The sequence below is a fragment of the Onychomys torridus genome, chromosome 1 (assembly GCF_903995425.1).
Source record: "Onychomys torridus chromosome 1, mOncTor1.1, whole genome shotgun sequence".
Lineage (NCBI taxonomy): Eukaryota > Metazoa > Chordata > Mammalia > Rodentia > Cricetidae > Onychomys > Onychomys torridus.
Genome location: NC_050443.1, coordinates 18405799 through 18422472, shown reverse-complemented (window position 1 = coordinate 18422472; position 16674 = coordinate 18405799). Strand labels below are relative to the sequence as shown.

The 16674-nt window shown below is 45.2% G+C and overlaps 1 protein-coding gene across 1 annotated transcript; it reads right to left on the bottom strand.

Moving 5' to 3' along the window:
- Window positions 1-2719: 2719 nt before the first annotated feature.
- Window positions 2720-14780, bottom strand: Cd33 (CD33 molecule). Its single transcript, XM_036200199.1, is given in 9 exon segments — window positions 2720-2875; window positions 3778-3844; window positions 4131-4160; window positions 4162-4219; window positions 6335-6513; window positions 6515-6610; window positions 6990-7173; window positions 7176-7493; window positions 14717-14780. Coding segments are annotated over 9 exon segments (1152 nt in total).
- Between the last annotated feature and the right edge of the window lie 1894 nt (window positions 14781-16674).

The following is a 16674-nucleotide window of genomic DNA, read 5'->3' as shown; positions in this document are numbered from 1 at the left end:
CTCATTGAGTAAACTGAAGACCTAAGTTTGGATTTCAATCAAAATATTGAAGGTCCCAGAGGCTCATTGGCCAGCCAGTTTAGCCTAAACATCAGACTCCAGATTCAGGGAGAGACCCTGTGTCTTATTGCTGTGAAAAGACATCATAACCACAGCAACTCTTATAAAGGAAACCATTTAATTGGGGCTGGTTTATAGTTCAGAGGTGCAGTCCATTATCATGGCAGGAAGCATGGATGTGGGAAGCATGGTGACATGCAGGCAGACATGGTGCTGGAGAAGAAGCTGAGAGTTCTGCATCAGGATCCTCAGGCAGCAGAAAGAGAGAATGATACTGGGCCTGGCCTGAGCATTTGAAACCCCAAAGCCCACCCCCAGTGACATACTTCCTCCAACAAGGCCACACCTCTATGGACCTATGGGGCCATTTTCATTTAAACCACCACATTCCACTCTCTTGCCCCATAGGCTTGTACCCATAACATATTAAAAATTCATTTAGTCCAACTTCAAAACATAGTCTATCAGTATCAGCTCTCTGTAAAAGTCCAAAGTTCAAAGTGTCTTCTGAGACTCATGCAATCTTTTAACTGTAACTCCCTACAAAATCAAAATTAAAAAAGCAGATCACATACTTCCAACATACAATGGCACAAGATATACACTACTGTTGCCAAGAGGAGGAAAGGGGGCATATTGAGGAAATACTGGACTGAAATGAAACTAAAAACCAGCTGGGCCAGCTCCAAACTCTGCATCTCTATGTCTGATGTTTTGAGCTCTTTGGAGCTCTTCAGGTCTCCAACTCCTTTCAGCTTTGTTGACTGCAACACACTGCTTTCCTTTGGGCTAGTTCCACTCCCTGTTAGCAGCTTTCCTTGACAGATATCCCACAACTCTGACATCTCCAACATCTTGGAATCTTCAAGGCAATAGAGGCTTCATCTCTATAGCTTCATAAAATGGACTCTCTAGGCCTCCATGCAGGGACCCCCTGACACATGCCTCGTCTCAGATTTCATAACCCCTATCTTGTATCCTTGACTCTAAAGCGGGAGCCATGTTGCTGAAGTTGCCAAATTCTACTGCTTTCTGGGGCTGGAATGTGGTCCCTTTGTTCAATAACATCTTTGCCAGATTTCTGTTTTCCATGGTTCCCTTCACTGCCTAAGCTAGGCTGTCCTAGAACTCTATCTATAGACCAGGCTGGCTTTAAACTCTGAAATCTGTCTGCTTCTGCCTTTGGAGTGCTGGGATTAAAGGCATGTACTACTGGGCCCTAAACTTTTCTTTAATTCCTTTTCACAAGTTGGAAGCTTAGCTGTGTGAGATCTTGCTCTGAGATCACCACTTCCTTTATTCCATTTAGCACCAGGCTTTTCTTTAATCTGTTTATCTCCTTGAACACAGGATTTAGTTCCTTTACACTCCCTGGTGCCCCTTTTCTCCTTAAACTGTCCTTTTTGTGTTTTCCCTTGCTCAGCTTGCCCCTTTTCACTATAGATCTGCATAAGACTGACTACTAATTACCAAGCAGCACAGTCAAGACCAGCTGTCTGGACGTCTCCTCTGCCAATGCCATTAATCTACAACTCTTCAATCTAGCCTCAGGCAAGTTTTTTGGACAAGGGCAGAAAATAGCCACATTTTTCACCAAAATATCACAAGAATGGTCTCTAGGCCACATACTAATATTATTCTCATCTGAAATCTCTCGAATCGGGCATCCAAGTTCAAATCATCCTCAGCACCACTGCCTTTCATGTCCCTACTATGATTGTCCATTAAGCCTCACTTAAAATATCCAATTGCTTTTCTAGTCCAAAGTATTACATATTCTTCCAAACAAAAGCATGGTTAAGCCCATCCCAGCAATACCTTAGTCCCTGGTACCAATTTATGTCTTAGTTAGGGCTTCTCTTGCTGTGAAGGGATGTCATGACCACAGCAACTCTTATAAAGGAGAACATTTAATTGGGGCTGGCTTACAGTTCAGGGGTTTAGTCCATTGTCATCATGGCTGAAAGCATGGTGGCGTGCAGGTAGACCTGGTGCTGGAGAAGAGCTGAGAGTTCTCCATCTACAGGCATCAGAAAGAGAAGTGGCACTGGACCTGCCTTGAGCATCTGAAACCCAAAGACCCATCCCCAGTGACACCCTTCCTCCAACAAGGTCACACCTCCTAATAATGCCACTCCCTGTGGGCATTTGGGGACGATTTTCCTTCAAGTCACCACACCCTGTGTCAAATGATGATGATGATGATGATGATGATGATGATGATGATTGATAATGATGATGGTATTGTGGAGAGCAATAGAGGAAGACGCTGAACTTTGGCCTATGGACTTCATACAAGTACTCATGGTCAAGAGCATTGGCATACCCATGTGTATATTCATCCATATGAGAGATGTGGGGAGAAAAAAGTAGGAAGAGAGGTGAGTCAGGAGGAGAAAGTGGTCAGACCATTTTTCCGAATAGGAAAATCAAAAAATGGAGAAGATACCCTCTGGTGATGTCATACTGAAGAAAATGAAGGAGCACAGACTTGGCCATAGGTCTCTTATTGCAAATCAGACAATTTCAATGAAGTGTAAGACTCACACACAACAGTTTAACCCATAGTCTGCTGGAATGGGAGGGATCCAGAAATTATCTTTGGGGAGCCATAGAGGACACAGGTGCTTCACATGAGAGCAGTGCTCATGATAGTTTTTTAGTAGGTTTGGATCTCTGAGTTCTCCTGAGGCCTTACCCCCATGAAACCCAAGGGAGTCATAGTTCAAATACTGCTATGTTCCTAAGGTGAGTCCCCCTGTAAGGGTCTTGGGTTCTCAGGGTGGCTGTGTATCTTGGAGTCCTGCTGATGAGTCTTCTTGGAGAGGAAAGAAGAGGGTCATGGTAGGGCACAGGGAAGGCACTCACTGAGATAGAACGCATCTGTGCAGAAACATTCATTATAATTAGACACTTGCTCATTCTTCCACAAGGGGTCCTGAAGCTATCACTTAGTCATTCACTGGTATGGATGAGGTTCTTCACAACCTCACTCATATAGTGCTCTCTACTCACCCTAGATGCTCCTGAGTCACCAGGAGTACTGGGTCCACAGGAGGACAACAATGCAGAAATGAGATACTGGCTCAGACGTTAGAGACATGAAGACAGATTGTGAGAAGAAAATGTTATAGCTAATGTGGCTGCCATGTAGGCAAACCAGAGAAAGACTAAAGAACAGCAGTTTCTCCAAAGCCCACCTTCTACTTGTGGGTCTCTGTGTGGTAGAGACGCCATGGCAATGCTGTTAGCACAAGGCATGAGGTGCCTATCACAGACAGGTGCATGAAGCATCCCAGAGACAGTGTCAGATGCTGTTGGCGATTGGCAGTGATTATAGAATGTGACCATTTCCTGCCTCTGGCTTACTGCAACATTTCTGATCCTTGTGATGTTTACCAGGAGAGGAAAATAAAGCATACTCCACAGAAAGCAAGGAGGGGAAAAGGGGGACTAGGGTCAATGTGGAGAGACGGGTAATGAAGGATTGAAGCATGGAGGGAGAGAGACTAGGTGATGTTTCATGGAGTAGGGAATGGAAAGAGCAAGAGAGACTCACACTATACTCTGGACAGACATGGGACCTCTGATCCAGAAGCATTGTGGAACCCAGCAGGAAGGTGGGCTCAGGGTGGATATGGGTGGCTGAGCCAGGGGACAGCTACCACATGGAGGGCATGAAGGAGTTGTGACATGCAATGACCACATGTGACTAACCTTGATGGGGTCTTCATAGTCCACATGCAGTGACAGCCTTGCTGTCTTCTTTCTGCAGAACATCACACTAATAAGGAGACCAAGGCTTGAGGTGTGGGCACTTGAGAGGCTGTGGGAAACAGCTCCCTCTGATGTGTTCTGGCCAGAGACTGGAGAGGGATAGAGAGGCGTGCCCAGTCGCCGCCACCTCACTGTTGAAATGAGTCATCACCACACACACCAGAGCTTTGAGCACAGACATCTATCCCATGTGCAGTCCCCTACCCACAAACCCCTGCTTCAGTGCAAATCCCTTCACCTCCCCTATTCCTGTCCTCCCCAGGCCTCTTCTTTATCTCAGGGGCAGCACTCACCTGAGAAGTGTGAGACAGAGCCCAAGAAGCCTTGACAGATGCCTCCCCCACCACCACCAGGACCACCTCTGCCATCTGCCCTGATTTCCCTGCAGAAACACATGCAGTGGTCTGGACTCACTTGGAAGCCATAGCCCAAGTCCTTTCTCTCTCAGTAGGACTTGGATATTTGGTTTCTTGACTGACAGGATCAAGAGCTTGAAAACATAACCCACTGACTAGGAAAACTTACTTGATGTCATAACTGTGGTGAGTCAACTCCCCAGCAGACAGATGAACTCTCACCATCCAAGTGAGTTTACATCACAAGGAACCAAAACAAATCAATCCATAAAGGAGATCTCAGGCCAGAACTTCTCAGGAGATATGCAAGTGAGCAAGAGCACACGGTAACACTCTCTCCTTCCTTCACTGTCATTTTAGTGCCAATGAAAACTGCAGTGAGTCATCTCTGCACACACTGGCAGGGGGAAGTGACTGCACTGGTGGGAATGTAGGCTGTGTGGAGCTTCTGTGTGCTGCCAGAGGAGATGGGAAGCTATCACTGGAGAAGCCTTTGGACACTTAGGAGGAAGAGCAGAATTACCATCGCCCCAGTGGTAACCTCCCTCTCATGTGTGCCCAGGAGAGATGACACACACTCAAGCAAAAATAAGTGTTCCTGAGCCTGGTTCCTATTAGTCCAGAACAGAAATGACCCCAAAGTCTATCTTCTGATTGGCAGCCGAGCAAGTGTGGTATATGCAACATTGGGGTGTGGTTTAGGTTGTGGAAGAATGCAATACTGTTGTTTGCCACAGAGATTAAACTTGAACACAGGATGCTGGGGAACAGCAGTCAGGTGAACTCATTTCAAAAGGCTTCCTTTTCTCTGCAAAGTGCAAATGAGGCAAACGCACAGAGACCACATCAGGTCAATGTTTGCTAGAGAATGTCAGTGCTGTGGGTGCAGGATTTCTACCTGGGGACACGCAAAGGTTCTGGAATCCCATAGTACTCATTATTTGACAGTTGTTAGTGATGAATTTAATACTGTAGGAATTTATATAAAACTTATATAAAAACAACAAAGCAGTTCCAAAGTTCTCCTGATGACAGAAATCCACAGCATTTCTCAGAGGCTAGAGTGTGGCTCAGGGCTCATGCCAGGATCAGTCTCCACCACCAAGACCCAAAAGAAGACAAAAAGGGTTTGCTCCACACTGGATGGGTAAAAAACAGACCCCTTCATCTCTCTCCATGAGGAAGATACCTTTGTCCACACTTCATTAAGATCTGCTTCCCCCACATTCAGAGGTCCCCTGACAATGGGACCAGGACTTAATCTTGGGCGCTCAAACTGGCTTTTTAGAGCCCATTCACTATGGTGTGATTCCTTACTCGCTTTGATTCAGAGGGGGGGGGGCTAGGTCCTGCCCCAATTTGGTAAGCCAGCTTGTGTTGATTACCCAAGGGAGGCCTTACACTCTATGAGGAGGGGATGAGGGTGGGATGGGGGGAAGTGGGGGAAGCGGGAGAAGAGGAGGGAGGGGGAACAGGGGTTGTTATGAAAAGGAAAGAATTTTTTAAATAAAAATTATAAAAAATAAAGATCTGCTTCTCAGTTAACTGTCAAATTCAGAAAGATGTGGGACTCAGCTGTATTTGAGTAGTAGGCAAGGGCCATGTGTAGAGGTCCAAGCATTGAGGAGTTTGTGGGCTCAGGTGTTCATGTATCTGTGTGGGCTGTGGATGGGGTGGGGGCATTTGTTCTGTAGCAAGAAGACTGTCTCCAGAGTGAGGATAGGTGGTCTGTGTGCTGAGCTGAAGAGGCCCTGCTCCCCCAGCCCACAATAACTCCCCCTACCTGTGCCAGCTTTTGGGGGGACATCAAATGAGGGGTTCTTGGTTGGGGATTTAGCTCAGTGATAGAGTGCTTGACTAGCAAGCACAAGGCCCTGGATTTGATCCTCAGCTCCACAAAAAAAAAAAAAAAAAAAAAAAAAGAGGGGTTCTCCCCAGAATCTTTTTGAGAAAGAATCTCCATGTTAAGTTGAGCTGAGGGTGAGAGAAGGCAGGACTCCCATGACTAGCCAAGAGAGCACAGAGTCAGAAAGACAGGGCCTGTGCGCTTCCAGGACCCACGGACAGCCAGGCCACCAGGACATAGCCACTATGAGCTCCTGCTTTATACTCAGGGCCCTGTTTCTTGATCCAACACTCACAAGTACCATGGAGCTGGATGGTCCCTTCCACAGTGACATCTGCTCCAGAGAAGGTCACCAGACAGGTGAGATTGGTGCCACAATCCTGAGGCTGAGGTGTGAGAGTCAGAACGGAGGTGTTTGTGGTCCTGGTGCTCAAGGAGATGAGGGCAGCTGACATCCAGGAGAAGGTGGGAGGTGCCCTGCTCACAGGCCCAGGGCACAGAGCAGGTCAGGTTGCTAGGATGGCCAGCCTCCAGCTTTCCCGGGATCATGATGTCAGGGTCTGTGTTAGAGCTGAGGGGAGAAGGGGAGATGTAAGCCATGGTAGAGACCTTCAAATGTACCCAGACAGCCATCTTCCCTCATACAACCCAGCATGTGTTTCACAGGATCCACCCAGGATGAAGCACAACTCCCCCAACACACACACACACACACACACACACACACACACACACATATACACACACACACACACACTGTGCATTATAGGCTCTTTTTAAAAAAAAATATTTATTTATTATGTATACAGAAGAGGGTGGCAGATCTTATTACAGATGGTTGTGAGCCACCATGTGGGTGCTGGGAATTGAACTCAGGACCTCTGGAAGAGCAATCAGTGCTCTTAACCTCTGAGCCATCTCTTAAGATACTGTCAGGTGACTTCATGGGCTTATGGGCTACATGAAGTGACAGCTGGCTTTCTCTGTAATTATATCTTACAAAAGGTTCTTCAATTACTCCAAAGAAGTACATTCCCATGTCACTTTTCTTGGCATCTCTGATGAGCAGGGAACAGTCACATTTCTGTGGATCCCCAAGGAGATGGAATCGGCCCTGTATTTCATTCTTCATTCTTGTCTGGGGTCATTTGTGGCCACTGGAGAGTCTTCATGTAGATTGGCCCCTTCTTGGAACCAGGAGCCAAAGGCAGCTCAAGAATAGTACCTAGAGGGATAGGAGAAACTGCAGGCCACATGGTCACACAGGCCCTCCTCCACTGTCACAAACTTGGGCACTGTCAGCCAGTGTCTTGGATCTTGAGCCAGGAACCCTGTAAAGAAATGAGAGGTAGCTTGGTCCTGCCCCGCCAGTCCTCTTCCCAGTCCCCCACTCATCTTCCCACAGCAGGGGCAGCAGCAGCAGCCGCAGCCACAGCATCGCACAGTGAATGGTCCTGGGGGAGCGGAGAAGGAGGGTTGGGCAGGTGAAGCTACTTGTCATGGGTGAGAGTCTCAGGCTTTTGTGTCACAGGACTGAAAAGAAACCCCACTGGAAGGCCAGGAATGAAGCCAAGCAGAGAGCAGCTGGCCACAGAGGAGGAACTTTCTACCCACATATTATCAGAACTTGAAGATGAAATACTTCTGCTTTGCACATGGAGCACTGTGGTGCCACACTCATTGAGAAAGGCCCACCCTGTGCACCTGTTTCCTCTCCGGTTCCTCCCACTCCACTGTCACCATCAGAACATTAGATGCTGTCTGACAACCCAGAGCTTCTGGATGCCCTCAGTGGTCAGTCTGACAAAAGCAGGACTCAAGGGCTTGGCAGAGGAGCCTTGAGAAATAACATGGCGATTGTCTGTCCCCTAGGGTAAAGTATGTGGGAATGAATGAATGGATGAGTGACTGTGTGGCAGAAGCACAACAGGAAAAGCTCCTCTTTGCTAGGAACTGAGAGGAAAGACTGAAGAGTTCTGTAAGGAATGAGGACATGGGGAATTTCAGACAACACCAGCTGCTGCTGGGAGGAAGTTGATGTAGGAGTTGGTGGGAACTCTGATTGCCCTGTGCAGCTAGCAAGTGGATTTTCCGGCATAAGTGAGTAGACTAGGAAGACCAAAACTCCAATGGCTCCATAAAATGCAGCCTCCAGGATGAGCTTCCTAGTGTACTTACTTCCCTTCACCAGGTGTCCCTGGTGTGGACCACTCAGAGCAGGTTATGAGACCAGAAGACAATGGGGAGAATCTGGGGTTTCAGAGGCAGGTGTCCTTGTCCATGTCCCCTCCATGGCTCACTGTCAAGCAAACAGATTACAGCCACTGTCTTAGGGTTTCTGTCTCTGTGATAAAATACCATCAGTGTGGCGGTTTGAATAAGAATGGCCGCCATAGGCTCATGTAGCTGAATGCTTGGTCACTAGGGAGTGGTGCTGTGGAGAGGGATGTGGAGCTGTGGCCTTGCTGGAGGAAGTGTGTCACTGGGGGTGGACTTCGAGGTTCCCAAAGCTCAAGCCAGGCCCACTGTCACTCTCTCTTTCTGCTTTCTGTGGTTCTGGATGTAGAAATCTCAGCTACTACCCCAGTACCATATCTGCCTGCATGGTGCCATGCTTCCTACCATGATAAAAATGGACAAAACTTTTGAAACAGTAAGCAAGCCCCAAGTAAATGCTTTCTTTTATAAGAGTTGCCATGGTCACAGCATCTCTTGATAGCAATAGAACACTAGCTAAGACAAAAGTTGGTATCAGGAGTCAGGTACTGGTGTGACAGGCCTGACCTTGCTGCGTGTTGGTGGGATGTGGACTTTGGGACTTTGGACTAGAAAAGCTTTGAACACTTTAAGTAGGGATTAAAGGAGATCCTAGTAGGATTGGGGAAGACAGTGGTGCTGAGAGCACTATAGGTTCTGATGGCCTAGCTCAAGAGGTTTCAGGGGAGAATATTATTAAACAGCCTAGAGACTGTTCTTCTGATATTTTAGAGAAGAATGTGGCTGAAGATGTGAAAGCCTGCTGCTTGCTGGGGCCAGAACATGGACCCCTCATTCAAGTACATTTTCACCAGATTTCTGTTTTTCATGGTTTCCTTCCCTACCTAAGCTTTTATTCACTCTGTAGACCAGGCTGGCCTTGAACTCAGGGATCTGTCAGCCTCTGCCTTCTGAGTACATGTACCACCACACCCAGCCCTAGGCTTTTCTTTAATACCTTTTCATGTTTTAAAAATTCCTCTTCACAAATTGGAAGCTTAGCTGCAGGGGGAGGGGGGAGGCAGGGCTTGTTCTAAGGTCATCACCCCCTTTATTCTATTTAGCATCAGGCTCTTCTTTAGTCTGTTTACACTTCCTGGTGCTCCTTTTCTCCTTAAACTGTGTATTTTGTGTTTTTCTTTGCTCAGCTTGCTCCTTTCCTTTATAGATCTTCATAAGATTAGCTGCTAATAACCACAGGACACAGTCAACAATAGGTTGTCTGGAACTCACCTCTGCCAATGCATTTATCCCAAAACTCTTCAATTTAGCATTAGGCAGACTTTTCAGACAAGAGCAAAAAGTAGCTACATTCTTTGCCAAAATATCACAAGAACAGTCTCTAGGCTACATTTGAAATTTTTCTCATCTGAAACCTCTTAAGCCAGACACACACACCCCCCAGTCCAAATCACCCTCAGCATCACTGTCTTCCTTGCTGCTACTAGTATGGCCCATTAAGCCCTGCTTAAAATTTTCAATAGCTTTTCTAGCCCAAAGTGCTTTATATTCGTCCAAACAAAAGTATAGCCAGGCCTATCACAGCAATACCCCAGTCCCTCGTACCAACTTCTGTCTTAGTTAGGGTGTCTATTGTTATTAAGAAACACCATGACCATGGTAACTATTATAAAGGAAAAAACATTTAATTGGATCTGGCTTACAGTACAGAGGTCTATTTAATTTTCATCATGGCGGGAAGCATGTCAGCACAAGGTAGACATGTTGCTGGAGAAGGAGCTGAGAGTTGTATAACTGAATCAGCAGGTGTAGAGGGCAAAGGGGCACACAGATAGGCACCAGAGAAGCCAGGAAAGTGAAACACACTTACCTCTTCAGTGGGATGAGGTGTGTAGCTGCTCTTCTTGGAATGCCAGAAGTTAGGTAGTTTTACAACCTGGTGATCCTTTGCTGTCTGTTGAGACAGGCTCATATCTCCTATAATTTACCATTTTACTTGTCCCAGACCTTTTCCCTACCTCTTGAGCACTGCTTTTAGACCATAAAACCCACTCTTCTGAGTAATGTGACCTGTGCTTTACAACAACCTAGCTGATGTCTATGTGTTCTTGGGGCCTGGCCAGTCCACCCATACCTAATGTTTACCTCAGTCAAACTCCCTAGACCCTAAATCTTGGACACTATCTCTGAGTCAACAGTATCCATTCTTGGGAAAGAAGCCAGATATACTTTGTAAAGAATCTCAGTGAAAACATGTCCTAAATTGTTGTGCACTTGGGACTGAGTTAATTATTATATGAATACTTTTTTCCAAAATTGTGCTGTGGTTAAATATGACTAAAGTAAAATGATCTGGGCCAGACTCTAAGCTGCGAGCCACAGAAACATTAAGTAGGAATTAAAGAGTTAAAAGCTCTTGCAGAGGATAAAGCTGAGACTCTGTGAGACTGGCTTTCGAGTATATTAGCTGTTTCCTGCAGTGAATTTCTTATGTGCTAGTGTAGCTTTCCCATCTCTCTCTCTCTCTCTCTCTCTCTCTCTCTCTCTCTCTCTCTCTCTTCCTTGCTTTTTTTCTTTCTTTATTTTCTCTCTCTCTTTCTTTCTGTTGTTGTTTTGTTTTTTTTGTTTTTTGTTTTTTTGAGTCAGGGTTTCTCTGTGTAGCTTTTGAAGCCTGTTCTGGAACTTGCTTTGTAGACCAGGCTGGGCTCGAACTCACAGAGATCTGCCTGCCTCTGCCTTCCAAGTGCTAGGATTAAAGGCGTGTGCTACCACCACCCAGATCCCAAGAACTTCTTACAATGTGGTTGAACCATTCATTGGGCATAATGTCCCCTATACAATTGGAGTATTTAAATAACATCCCCAAACTGTGCTGACAATAGTCACTCAGCTAAGACCCCTAATTTCAGGCCTTTCTATAATTATCATCATTAGCAACATCTGGCCAGGACCATCTCTGGATGAAAGTATTTTATCTGAGATACTTCCCAGACTTTCTAAGAACACACTGCAGATAGATAAGCATCCAGACTATCTGTTAGTTCCTGAGAGAAGGTAAAAATTTACAATGAGACAACTGCCCAGGCCAAAAGAACATGCTAATTAAGCTTAATTCTCCTTTTTCCAAGTGCTATCTCCCTTGAACAATTAACTCAGAACTAAAGGGCTTTTACATACCAGGTACATCAAGCTGTTATAGTTTGCCTAGCTAGTGAGTGCTCTTACCCCACCCTACAAGAAAATGGCACAGTCGAGACAAAGCTTGGACAGATTTCAGTGCCAAAGGGGAAAAAAGGAAGTTTTCATTTCACTTATGACTTAGTAACTTATAGAATCTTGACATTCTACCTAACCACTTTTAAGAATATAGTTTGAGCACATAAATTCTTTTTTTAATAAATCTATTAAGTGAATTTAGCCCTTAGTTGACTCATTCCCCACTAGTCACTTCCCTTTGGGGTTGCTAATGATATCTGACAATGACTGCTCTTTGTGTGGATCTTATCACCTCTCTGTTTGACCCTGAAAGAATTCAAGCCTGGTGACCTTGCCTTGGCCAGAGTATTGCTGATTGCATGGGTATATAACTGAAAACCTCAGAGACTCGAGAAAGAATTAAGATGGCAAAGAATGAGATGGGAAAGAACTAGATGAAAAGAACTAAGATAGGAAGAACTAGAAGGGGAAAAACTAGATAAAAATGAACTAAGACAGAAGAAAGAGATGGGAAGAACTAAGGTGGGAGAATTAAGATAGAACTTAGAAGAGCAGAGAAATGTAGAGAGAATCAGGCAAGAAAGAAGCTAAGTATGAGAGCAGAAAAGAAGCTGTGTAGAGAGAGAACTGACTCAGAAGAATAAAGTGAATGGACTGAAGAGTTTTGTGCACATAGATTATTCAAGATCCCTCAGATTAATTAATTTGCTGCTGGCAGCATCTCTTCTGGAACTCTGGGAAAAGACTATAGATGGGCTGGACCCCAATGATCTTTGTTGACGCTAGAAGCCTTGGTCCAGCACAAGTTACAATAAAATTGAGCTGAGCCAAGTTTCATTCTTGTCTCCATGGATCATTTCCCCCTGTCTGCTGTAAAGCCTGCAAGGGAACCATCACAGACTGGCATCAGCAAGAGAGATCTGGTACCAATTTCTGTCTTTGGGTTTCTATGATAAAACACCAAGAACAAAAGCAACTTGTAGAGGAAAGAATTTATTTCATCTTAAAGTTTGTAGTCCATCATCCAGGGAAGTTAGGTAGGAATTCAAGGCAGGTACTGATGGAGAAAGCCATCAAAGAATGCTGCTTACTATCTTGCACCTTCTGGATTGCTCAAGCTATCTTCCTATATAGCCCAGGATAACTAGCCTGGATCACAATGACCTGAGAGTTGTATGCTTGAAAAAACCCAGTCTTTCCCCTAGTTCCTTCTTGTCATGTTGTTTTATCACAGTAATAGAAGCCATAGCTAAGACAGCCCCAGTCCTCAGTCTTTGAATCCAATGAGATAATGGAGGACAGTGTTCTCTGCAGACTCAGGGTTGTTGAGTGTATATCCTATGTGTTCATATGCAGCAGAGTTCACATGGGTCACCTTGTCTATCTTCAGTGGTCATTCTGAGAGTCATGTTTCCAGCAAGCCATTTTTCATTGTCCATGGGCCTGCAGGAACCTCCTCCTTTGAGGTTTTCCAAGGAACATTAGGGACTGGTCTCCCTGATTCCTTTTCTGCTACCGAGGGAAGAGACAGAACCGCTCTGTGCATAGTCATATGTCTACACTCACAGAGCATCATGGGATGAATTGAGTCCATGCCAGTTAAAGTTCAGGTCTTGAAGTCCCAACTCCCCAATCCCTCAGACTGTTTGTGTCTAGAACAAGCTACCTAAAGAGTTGTAGTGAGATAATTAGCATGGCCTGAATCCAATACAACTGTGTTCTTATTAGAAGAGGGGCTTTGGACATAGAGACACATGGGCAAACAACGTGAGAACACAGAAGATGCCATCTGCAGGCTGATGACAGAGAACAAAGGAGGAATGTGCCCTGAGCACACCCTGATCTGGTTTTCAGCCTCAGAACTGAGGAAACAAGCCTGTGGTTTAAGCTGCTCAGTGTGCTGCTTTTTGTCACCATAGCTTGAACAAGCTGACACCTAAGGTCATCCTCAGGGTATCATGCATTCCTACCAGGAGACTGCTCACACAGCCTGCCTTGGGCATAGGGGGCCACACAGGGCACAGCACATACCAAGTCAGGTGGGACTGGGAGAAGATGAGAGAATAGACAGAAGGGAGGGAAGGGCTGGACCACCAGACGAACCATCCACATTCCTGTGCACAGAGCTTCAGGGTAGTTCTACCACCCTGTCAACCCCACACTCTCCTCCTTACAGGACAGGATAAGTCCCATCTGTGGGCCTTGGTTTCCTACTTGGCTAGGCTGAGGTGTGACAGACTCTCAAGAGATACATGAGGGACAGAGGCAGAGACAGGATCACAGACTTCCAAAGTATGGCTGAACCAGCAGAAGATCACAGCCACAGCATCCCAGGAGATAGTGTGTAGGTCTGTCCAGAGACTAGGACAGCTGAGCCAGAGACAAGGTCATTCCAGGTCAGGAATTAGGTTTTGAGCCAGAAACCATGAAGAAACCACTTGGGAAAACAAACTACACACAGAGGATATATCCCAGTGGAGCATCACAGCATAAGCAAAACCGCAAACAAAAGTCTAAAAGTGCATAGACAGCATATATGGAGTGTGTGGGGAGCTGGACGAGGAGCTTGTCTGCTTTTGTCTTATTCCTCAATTTGAGCAGCCCTAAAATATTAGCCATCTTGTCACCACTTTCTCAGGTTCTCCTTGGCTGTCTCCAGCACTGTTGCCAAGGTTTAGTGTTATGTCAGACTGAGAAGGAAGAGAAGCTAAGTCAATGTTACCTTCTTTGGACCAGAACTCTAAATTAACCCTTCAGTGTTTTAAGTGACAGGTCTGTCCTTATCAAATATCTCATCACCTTAAAGTGAATCAGATTCCATTGTTCCTTCTGAAGAAAAGAAAAGAAGGTGTAGGCAGCAGGTGTTTGTTCAAGAAACTTCCATTTGGCTTCTTAGCGAGCATCATGAATATTGGCATAGTGCTTTTAGTCCATTGTTGGTTGAATCACTGTGGGATTTTTAGCTGTTTACAGTGTAACTTTTTTTTTTTTATCATTTATCTGTCTTTAAGGTGGGAGGTCATGAGCTCCTTCTACTGTCCACTACCTCTACATACACCTGCTTTTGAGCTCATTTCAAAGAGCATAAAGTCCCCGGATCCGGGGAAAGGGCCATGGCCTTCATAGACAAGATACACAGACAGGGATAGGAAGGGATGTCTCAGAAGGTGCAGGAACAGAATGATTCAGGATAGGAGGCTTAGGATACAGCCAAATAAGGATAGCCTAGAGCACAGCTTGATACCGTAGAGCCCATAGGTAATGTTCTCCTGGAAGCAGCCATGTGCGCTCACATGCAGAAGGTCCATGGCTGCTATTAGATTTGAACAAGAGAGTTGTGGGTGAAGAGCATGAACTATTTATCATCAGACCCTTTAAAAACACTTTTCACCTAGAAAACCATGGTGGAAACCATTTACATAAATCTATAGGGTTGGGTATGGTAATATTTTATTTGTGTTGAAATGTGACTTTATTTGCATGTCAATAAATAAAGTTTGCCTGGAGATCAGAGGCCATAACAAGCCATAAGCAGAGTCAGGCAGTGCTTAATCCAATCACATGGCAGGCAGAGTCTCTGTGTGGTCAATGACACAGCCAAGCGTGGTGACACAAACCTTTAATCCCAATACCAACCATAGAGACCTGGTTCTGTATAGACAGACAGTGATGAGGAAGTCATGTGGTTGGGTTTAGAGCCAATGAGAAGGCAGAACAGAAAGGCAATAAAAAGACCAGTCAGACAGGAAGAAGCTGTCTCTGGGTAACTACTGCTGGTGGGAAGCTAAAGCTAGCCATGGCTATTGCTCTGATATCTTTGGCTATTTCCTCTGTATTTGGCTCTGTGTTTCTTATTTACTAAGACTGTTTAGAATATCATCTACAGTTGTGGAACTGTAGTCAAGTCTGAGTTTTAGAATATTTTAAAAATATTAATAGGTGATTTTGAAAGTAGCACAACATAACAAAGGCAGGGAAGGTGACTATGGAAAAAGTGGGCTGTAAGAAGAGAAGACGTGAGAGGGAGAAACGAAGAAGACAAAGAAGAGCTGAATAAGGAGTAAGAGAAAGAGAGTGAACATAAGAAGGAGGAGATGTCAGGGGAGGAGGACAAAGAACCACTGTATCAAATGGGAAATTAAGACACAAGAGGGGACTGTGTCTGGTAACAATGTCATACTGTTAGTTCATGAAGGAATGCAGACGTGGTCACAGATCTCTTACTACAAAGTCCAATAACTCATCATAGTGGGAGACTCACATACAGCAGCAGATGCCTGTTGTGATGAGATGAGAAGCCATGGAAGATTCAGGCTTTCAGATTAGAGGGGTTGAGATCTCTGAGTACTGAGAAGGGTCCTCCTGGGGCCTTATCTTCTGAAACCCAAGGGAGGCATAGTGCAGGGTGTTTTGTCCCAAGAGGGGGGTCTGTCTCTTGTGTGGAACTTGGGTTCTCAGTGTCACTGAACCTAATGGAGTCCTAATGCTGTTGAGCCTGTGAGGAGGGGCAAGAACATGGTCACAGCAGAGCACAGCGAGGAGACTCACTGAGGCAGAGAGGGTCCATGAAGAGCATTCATTATAACAAGACACATGCTCCCTCATTCTTCCATGAGGTGTTTTGAAGGCATCATTTTATCACTCACTTGTCATTCATTTACTGATTTCCAAACCTCCTGAACATACTCAATACCCAGCAGGAAAATGCTATACTTTACCCAATTTATTGACAAGAAAACTAAGTCTCAAGGAAAATGAATTCTTCATAATGCTTCTCATTTACTGATCATGGATTCCACTCAAGATCTCCCTAAGAGACCATGTGTCCTGGCACTTGTCAGTAGGACTATTTGGGAAGAGGGAACCTCAATTGAGATCAAGTTTCCATCAGATTAGTCCCTGTAGGCAGTCTGTGGGGGCATTTTCTTGATTGATAATTGATGGGTGAGGCCCATCCCACTGTCAGTGTGTTACTCCTGGGCACTTGGTCCTGTGTAAGACAAATTGCTAAATGGTCTTATTAATAAAAACAAACAAACAAACAAAAAACAAACAAACAAAAAACAAAAAAACAAAAAAAACCAGAGCCAGGTATTGGAGTGAAAACTGAGAGACCAGAGAAGCAAAAAGAATGTTCTTTCTGCTATGTTCTTACTGCTAGGAAATCCTCAGCCAAAGGGAGGGTTATTTCCTGTATACTCG